We start from the raw sequence: 8,771 nt of genomic DNA on the forward strand, positions 1-8,771 counted from the left end.
CATTATCAAAATTTATTATTTTTTACCATCACTTAACTATCAACTCAACTTATTTTTAGTATAATTTTGTTAGTCTAATAATTTAACAATATAATTTATTTCATACATTTAAACATTAATAACTAACTAATAGTTAAAAATAATAAATTTTGATAATTCTCTAACATTTTTCATAATATAATTCATCAAATTTTCAGATCAAATCAATTCAGTTTCTTCTTTTTATTCCTAATACACTTGCGTAATAACAATTGGGTTCTCGGAGCACGCACATACACATTAGTGAGTTATTTTATTTTTGATATTTGTTTAAAAGAAATAATAGTTGTCTTATTTTTGTATAATTTTTTTTACACTTCTTTTATTGTATAAGAGACAATTTTTTATTTTTTGTGATTTTTATCGATTATTTTTAATACTAAAATTGAAAAGTAAAAAAATAAAATGTATTAAAAAAATACATATATCATTCCTCAACTAAATAATATATAGTTTGGTCGCATAGCATGTATAAAAGAAATTTGTCCCACCCCTCAAAACAAAGCACAAATACCAATATGTAGATATCCTCCAACCACACACGGGTTATAAAAAATTATGAACTTTGTTTTCACCCTTCTAATTCACTCAAGTTGTTTCATGCCATGATTATGACTTTACGATCACCTGAAGAAGCATCATGCGAAACCCATACCATCTGGGCATCTATCATCATTTAGGTATAAAAATTAAAGTAAATACGTACTATATAGTATATAATAACTATATATCATTTTCTGCAAGAAAATGACCTTCACATATAGGAACGAAATACCAACTTCAAAGATCAAAATGCACAGATTATTACTGTACCCCTATAATCCCGACCCATTACTATATATAATTCAAAGTCATTAAATTGTGATTAGAAATCATATATGTCGCTGTATAGTTCCTAATTGAGCTCCCTAATTTTCATGCTTCAAAGGTGCTGAAGGCCTCCAATATTTGCTCCTTATAGTGTAAACAAACATAGATGTTCCATGATCAGAAGCAGCCAAAAGTGATTGCCTTTCCTTGAATCCATTGCCATGCACTAACACAGTACATAGCCAATGATTGATTCCTCAGTTTCCCTCCATTTACATGTATCATTCAGCACTATTATCACCTGCATTATTAGTTTTGTTATTATTATTAAGACTGGAAAGAAGGATCATGTAAATATTGTGATCATTGGAATACCTTTTGCGCTTGCTCTTCAAGGAAGTAGAAGTTGAAGGATTACTGTGCCAGTTCCTCTTCCTTTGGTTGATGAACCAATTATTGATCTGCTTCAATTGCAATCCTGTTTCCTGCACCAACCTTGCCTTATCTTCCTCCTGAAAAACCAAAACAATGAGCCACTTGTTACATAGCAGGTAGTATTGACTTCAGAATAGTAGCTTTGGAAAAATAAAATATAGTAGAATTCCAGGACCAGCTACATGAGTAATAGGAATATCATAATATATTCTAAGGTTACTACAGCGCTAACATTAGCGTGTGGACCATATAATAGGCATAATCTTAGACAAAATCTGTAGTCCTTATTCCTGTGCTTTGACTTATATATGACAAACTGCTTTTTTTTTTTTTAAGAAAAAAAAAATGTTTAACAAAAGTCAATTTTCAGATAATGAACGTTGAAATTCGAGAATGATTTCACCAAACATTAGTAGAGCAAGTGTTGAGTTCTTACTGTAGGGTAAGGCCACTTGGAATGTGATTGCCACCATGCTTTAAGAACAGAGGTGGTGTCACCGGGAAGTTTCCCGGCTCGTCTTTTGCGCAAAATTTCCTCTCTTATGTCCACAATTTTATCCTTATAACCCTACATGATAAAGAGAACTTGAGAGATCAATCACATGGAAAAGGATTTAAAATTAGGGGACTTTAAGTTTGAAGTCTATAACCCTTATTACCTGTTTCAGTTCATGCTTCAATTCATGTCTTACACGTTCCATAAGGGATCTCTCATTCTCTGTTGGAACAAGAGGGCCAAATCCCATGCTATCGGAACCATCCAAACCACCATCAAACAGATTGGCATCACTGTCTACTTGGTCATCTTCATCATCGGACATTGTTGCTCCGGTACCTTCCCCTGGCGAAACTCCTGTCATCGATCACATAACATGTAGAAAGAAATCATAGCTTTAGTACACTCATCCAATTGCGAAAAAGGACTATGCAAATATGCAATTTGATTTTCCTGGTCATTTGTCTACTTCAAAAACATAAGATAGTTTGGCAAACTAAGCAAGACATTGTAAAGCCTTTTTATTATAGACTTTATACATCACAGAAATTACAATCATTATGTCCTTATTATGCTACATACATTCCAATTTTAATCAAGTAGTTAACGGATGTTTATACGGGAAACTGTTACTCATGTCCCCCTGTTCCATTTAGTCTACCATAACTCAAGGACTTTGATATCATTTATTGTGCACACCTAAATTGACCGGTATTTTAACTTGTCAGAAACTTTGAACATGAGGTTAGACCCAAACTTTAGTTGCTATCCCGGGGAATTAATTGTTCTGAATATGAATTAAAAACAGCAAGAACTCTGTGCTATGTTCCTAAACTGTGACTCTAAACATGAAGCGCCACAAATTGCAGTTACTGTCCTATAAAAAAATAGATATATATATATTTTAAAGACTCCCAAAGTTCAGCTAAAGGTTTTTTTTTTATCAAGGTACATAATATGTTGTGCCAATTATAGAGGGACATGAACCTGTCTCAGCAGTTTTGTGGAAGTTGCTCAAAAATAGGTAATGTGTTTGGGTGAGCCAGTCACTGCTTGGTTGGTTCCTTGATATCAGGAACATCGTTGAGGGAGCACACAATGTTAGACAAGAATTTTGGTACAAGTTATTTTCAATTTACCACTGTGACCAACCAACCTTTATTCCTAGTGTTTTTATTTTTATTTTTTTAAGATGAAAAATGAAAAAAGAACACAATTATTGCACCTGTTAGACTTTGTAAGGATTGCTCAATCTCCCAGCAAGCCATTACTGCTTCCATTGCATGGACACGAACATGTTGTTGGAGTTGTTCTTTGAAGGAACAGAGCAACAAAACATAGTGTGACTGCAACAATCAGCACCAACCATGAAATCATATTAAAATAAAGAACACAATTCTGGAATTAATGAATTACAAATAAAATAGAAATACTATTGTTCAAGCCCACTGCCATAATAGATATATATATATATATATATATGACTACAAAACCATCTCAATTATGAATAATAATTATCCAAATTTGAGATTCGACACGAAATCAACAAGGATGGAAGTCTTGATTATATAAATTTTAATACCGTATCATAAAACACGGAAAACGCTTAAACAAAAAAGCTGTGGGAATGAATGGAGAACAGAAGGAGTTTACCAAGAACTGGTCGAGCTCTTTGTCATCGCCGAGAGGAGCGTGAGCGAAGGAAGAGTACTTGGCCACCACATTCTGGGACTGAGCCAACTGAGCGTCGATCCTCGGTAACTGGTCCACCGGCGTGGCGATCCGCAGGCACGCCACGTGTGCCGACAGAAGCTGCTCGTAAAGCGGGTGTGACAGAATCTCCGCCTTGTACCGAGCATTCTGCCAGTTCACCAACCCACCTCCGCCCTCGCCGCCGCTCTCCACAGTCGCCACCTCCCCCTTGCCGTCGCCGGCAACCTTCATATCAGGCGATTCGTTGTTGGACAGGGGGGCGACGTCGTCGATGACCTCGCTGTGGTTGCGGTGGAGGACAGGGCGGGCGAGCCACTGAGCGGAGGATTGTGAAGCAGCTGCGGCGGCTGCGGCGGAGGAGTCGGAAGCAGAGGCGGCGGTGTGGAGGTTGAGAAAATTGGTGGCGTTGGTGTCGTTGTTGGTGTAGTGGGTGCGGAGAAGGGCGTTGTTGAGCCAGTTGGGGTGAGGATCGGAGGGGGATTTGGCGGTGGGGTCAGTGGGGGAGAGGTGGTCGGAAAGTATAGCAGTGTTATCTGAGAGCGGTTGAGGTTGCTGTTGGTCACTGAAATGTTGGTGGTGAAGTGGTGAAAGGTCTTGAGACAGGTGGTGGTTATGGTATGCCATATGCCGTTAGAGTTAAAAGAAACAAACAATTCTAACTAACTAACTAATTAACTAACTAACTACAACCAAAGCGTAGAGTATGGTTATGGTTATTACTTATTATTAGTGACTTAGTGTTAGTAGCTAGCTGCTATTACGGTGAAGGAAAATTCAGTTGAGAGAAAGAGAATCGAGTAGGAGCTAGCTAGCTAGCTAGCTAGGGAAGAGGGTGCTGTTTTCTGTTCTGTGGCTATCAAACCTGGTATTGCCTTGTTGTATTTGTATATTGAACTCTCAATTCTTACAATAAGGCCTTGTTTTTTCCGTTTCTCTTCTGCTGCAAATTGGTTTTCCGGTCACCCCTAATATTACTATACTTTGCCTGTTTGCCAAACTAACTTCTTCCCTCTATTTTATACTCTGAAATTCTTGTCCATTTTTCTTTTCAACTATGTTATCTACGAAAATTCAGTTATCGATATTAAATATACATTAAAATATAAAATATATATTAAAAATAAATTAATTAATATATATTCAGTGACAAATTTAATAATTAATTTTTATATGTACTAATATTTTTATTTTCTTTTTAAATAATCAGAGTGCTTGAAAAAGAAATTGTTTTTTTTTTTCTTTTCTTGAACACATGAAAATTATTTAATTATAACCATCATGATGGGTTTTTCTTTCAAAACTTTATCACCATCTCTCCATGGTGTTGATTTTTTGTATTGGTTAAAAAAAGAGACTTCCTATGGAAAACTTACAGAAACATCTACTAAGTAATTGATAGTGAAAATTAATACTAAGTAAATCTATGTGGAAAAACCATGCATGTATTCTTTTCACACTTCTTTTCAAAATATTATTCAATAAGTGAATAACAAATTATCAATAAAGTTCAAAAGATTATTAGTGGAAAAACGCTCTTTGAATTTTCAGGGTACAGAAGACAACACTAAGCTTAGCAACACCCAAAACCGTAGCCTTAATAATATTTAACACTATTGCCAATTATAGTTTAACCATTATGACACGTTGTCTATCACTCTATCGTAATAGTAAAGGGAACCTTTTTCTTTTCTTCTTTTTCATTGGCATTCATTGGGCCATAAATGTAGAGTAACCATCTAACCATTTCCTAATCTATCAGGTAACATGACTAGTATATTCCACTTTAAGCTATTGTCTATTTTAACGGTAACAATAGGTTGTAAATATTTATTCAAATGTCATAAATATTTAGATATAATGGATAATTTGTTTATTAAATATAAATTTTTTATTATTTATAAAATATAATGTTTATTGATATTTTTTGTCATATTTTTAAATTATTTAAAGATTATTTTGTCGATAATATTTTTAACAAATTTTTTTATAAACGACTGAATCTTTTGAGTACGAATTGACAGTTAACACTTATTATTGTTAACGACAACGGTTTGCAGTTGTTGCCAAGCCCATAAGACATATATGATATATGTAGGTGTTATTCTCTTAGTTTGGTTGAGCATATATACTTGCTTTTATAGTTTTTCCACTACAAGAAAAATACTCATTCAGCCACACTTTTTTTAAGCTACATTTGAAAAGCGTAGCCTATTCATAAAATAGGCTACGCTTTTTTCCGTGTTGCCTTTTTATAAGAGAAAATGATACACAAATGCGGCATCATTTAAAAAGCGTAGCCTTAGGTATTATAGAAATCACTTATAAAGCGTAGCCTTATGTTGATATCTATAAATACAATTTTTATACCAAAGGAAACGCTTTTAAAGAGTAGCATATTTGTTAAGTTTTGGGTAGGCTTTAAAAGCGCTGCCTAATGTAAAAATGCCAAATACACATGTATAGGACACTTAGTGAATTTTTTTTGTTTCTTTTTATTTCTTCTCATCATCGAAGCCCTGCACTCTATCTTCGTCATTCTTTCTTTCCTACCAGAGCACCAAATAACAAAACCCTAGCCGCTTCTTCAATCTCCCCGTCATTGTGCCCTCCTTCATCGTGCGCCACTGTCACCGTCTCACTCGTCTGCTCATCGTTCTTAGTCGTGCTCTGCGGCCGTTCATCCATCTCGCAGCTCTTCCTTGTAAGGTTGTGAAAACCCTAGCCTCCACCACGCCGCCATCAATCTCACTGTCGCCGCTCGTCGCGCTCAAGATCGCCACTAGGTTCGTCGTTCTCGAGGTCACTCGATCCCTCGTTCGCCAATGTTTGCTTTCCAGTCCTGTTTCGCAAGTTCTTCGCCGTCGTCCTTCGTCGTGTTTGTCGCCAGCTCGCCGTCTTCGAAGGTCCATGCTCTGTTCGTGGCTCACTGTAATAGTGTAATGACATTGTTCGTTTTTTTGCTCTGTTCCTAAGGGTTATTGATCTTTGAATTATTCTTGAATGATTTATGTTTTTAATTTTTCATTCATTGATTAATTGATTGTTGATTAGCTCTTACTGCTGTTTGTGATTATTAATTGTAAATATGCTGCTGTGCTGCTATTCTTTGTGCTTTTGTGACTTAATTGTGATTATATTGTGCTGTTTGTGATTATTTCATCCTATATTATTGTTAGTTAACTGGTTTTAATTTTGTTCCTGGGGTTTGAGTTTCTTCTCCAAACTCCCCGGTTGCCTTTGATCCCTCTGTCTTGGTCCAGAGATTCCGTCTTCACAGGTCGTTTTATTATTATTTTATTTTAATTAACGAGATTGAAGTGGATGTACTATAATTGCTTGAGGTGTGTGATATATTTGATTAATGTGAATGAAGAACACTAGGTTGAGTTGAATTGAATTGAATCATGGATAAGAGCATGTTAACTGGTTTAGAATCACTTCCAGAAGCTGATCAGCAAAGAATGGCATCCATGATGTAACAGGTTCAAATCTATGATAGGTACTTCCTCTTCACTCTATCTGTTAACTAATTCCATGTGTTTTGATTTGATTTGTGTGTAAATTAATTTAATTTGTTTTGGATTATGATTGGATGAGAAGCTAAAGGATGGTGCATGGTCTTATGTAGAGCTTGCTCGAGAGTGAGTGATATGAGGACATATGTTCACTAGACTCGTGCAACCTTTACTTTTAGTCACCGATAATAAGATGTTCACTAATAGTAGAGCCAATAATAATGTAAGAAAATGCTTTTTCGATTATATGCTACCACACATTTAAATTTCGCGGAGTAAGTCAAATCAATTTGGAAAATAATGGATCACGTGGTAGACAAAATAGATCTTATTTTAATTTCTTTTCTTTTTTCCCCATATGATTTTGCAATCTATTTTAACATTGTTAGGTCAAGAAAGGGTTGCTGTGTTTCGCCGTAAAGCATAAACTAAGGACCAAGAAGTTTGGTTAGTTTCCGAATACAAACTCCACACGCAAAATATATAAGTCTAATTGAACACTGAACAGTGTTACTTTGAGCAATTTTTTTTTTACCGACACTATATCTTTTTATATATCTTTGTTTCCTTCCAAGTAACCCGTTAATAAGATTTCGTATTTAAATTCTGCAACATATGATGTGTATTTACATGTAGCGTCCAACCAGACTATTCTCTTTGACTAGAAAATATAACAAAATATTTAAATGAGATATAACTATCCACATATAGTAAATCCAAACTTTGTTATAATTTACATATGCTTTATTCATGCACTCTACATAAGTTTTTACTGTTGTCAAATTCAGTATTGATAATATTCTGTTTTTTACTCTGAGAATTGTTGTGTTAAAAACAGTCATGCATGAAATCAAATCAGACAAATAGACAATAACAAAAAGGCTTCTCCATTTAGAAATTGAACTGAATATCAAATGAAATAGAGGTGTACGTGTATCGGTGTATGCACATTAATTGCTCGTATTATTATACAGCAAACTGTGAAGTGTCGGTAAACTGGAAGGAAAAATTTGAGAGAGATTAAAAAAAAAAGAAGGTAATGACATTTTTCTTTTTCTCTTTATTTTTGTCATAAACAATGCCACATATTATTCGTTGGGCAAATAGTAAATAAACTTTTCTAATTCAATCATAACACATGAATCCATCATGGGTAATAAACAAGGAGATTTTTTTTCTCTAATTGTATTATGGGGATCGATATGATTATTAGATGAGATGATAATTACACGAACATTTATCTTTGAATTCAAAGACTAAAATCAGATAGTAATCATGATAAGAAGATAAAAAAAAATTCAGCGAGATAAATAATAGTTTCTTTTAATTAAAAAATTTAAACGATAAAATTATTTAATCATACTCAAATTTAGTTTGATAAAATTTTTTAAAAATATATTTATATTTTTCAGAAGCACAACTGCACAAATATTTTACATTGTGTTTGGTATATAAAACAATTGTATGTTTATATTTAATTATAACTTAGAAAAAAGGAATGCTTTTAAAAAAATTAAAGATCTCTTTTAGTAGAAATTATTTTTTATATGAAAAAGATGGTGGTATTTTTCTAGAATATTATATTTGAGATATTTTATAGTACAATAAGATATTTAGAGAAATTTTGACATAACAGACAACACGCAGAGAAAATATTATATTTCTTTGTCAGAGATTCGTAATAGTTTTGGACACGTGGCACAATGAGGCAACACGTAGACCGTGTTGATTGTTTTTTAGAAATTTGTCGCAATTTTTACAAA

The 8,771-nt window shown here is 34.0% G+C and overlaps 1 protein-coding gene across 2 annotated transcripts; it reads right to left on the reverse strand.

Annotated features, from left to right (window-relative positions):
- Positions 1-680: 680 nt before the first annotated feature.
- On the reverse strand, positions 681-4,493 carry LOC130955754 (homeobox protein knotted-1-like 3). Of its 2 annotated transcripts, none has more exons than XM_057882711.1 (6): positions 3,434-4,493; positions 3,006-3,126; positions 1,944-2,137; positions 1,721-1,852; positions 1,225-1,361; positions 681-1,140 (listed from the first exon to the last, which is right to left on the reverse strand). In XM_057882711.1, the coding sequence occupies exons 1-6, from the start codon at positions 4,115-4,117 to the stop codon at positions 1,131-1,133; spliced, it is 1,278 nt and encodes a 425-aa protein (XP_057738694.1). In that variant the 5' UTR covers positions 4,118-4,493; the 3' UTR covers positions 681-1,130. The 2 variants fall into 2 exon arrangements, with proteins under 2 accessions (XP_057738694.1, XP_057738695.1); XM_057882712.1 differs by having other exon boundaries at positions 681-1,150.
- Positions 4,494-8,771: the final 4,278 nt, after the last annotated feature.

The sequence above is a fragment of the Arachis stenosperma genome, chromosome 10, assembly GCF_014773155.1.
Source record: "Arachis stenosperma cultivar V10309 chromosome 10, arast.V10309.gnm1.PFL2, whole genome shotgun sequence".
Classification (NCBI taxonomy): Eukaryota; Viridiplantae; Streptophyta; class Magnoliopsida; order Fabales; family Fabaceae; genus Arachis; species Arachis stenosperma.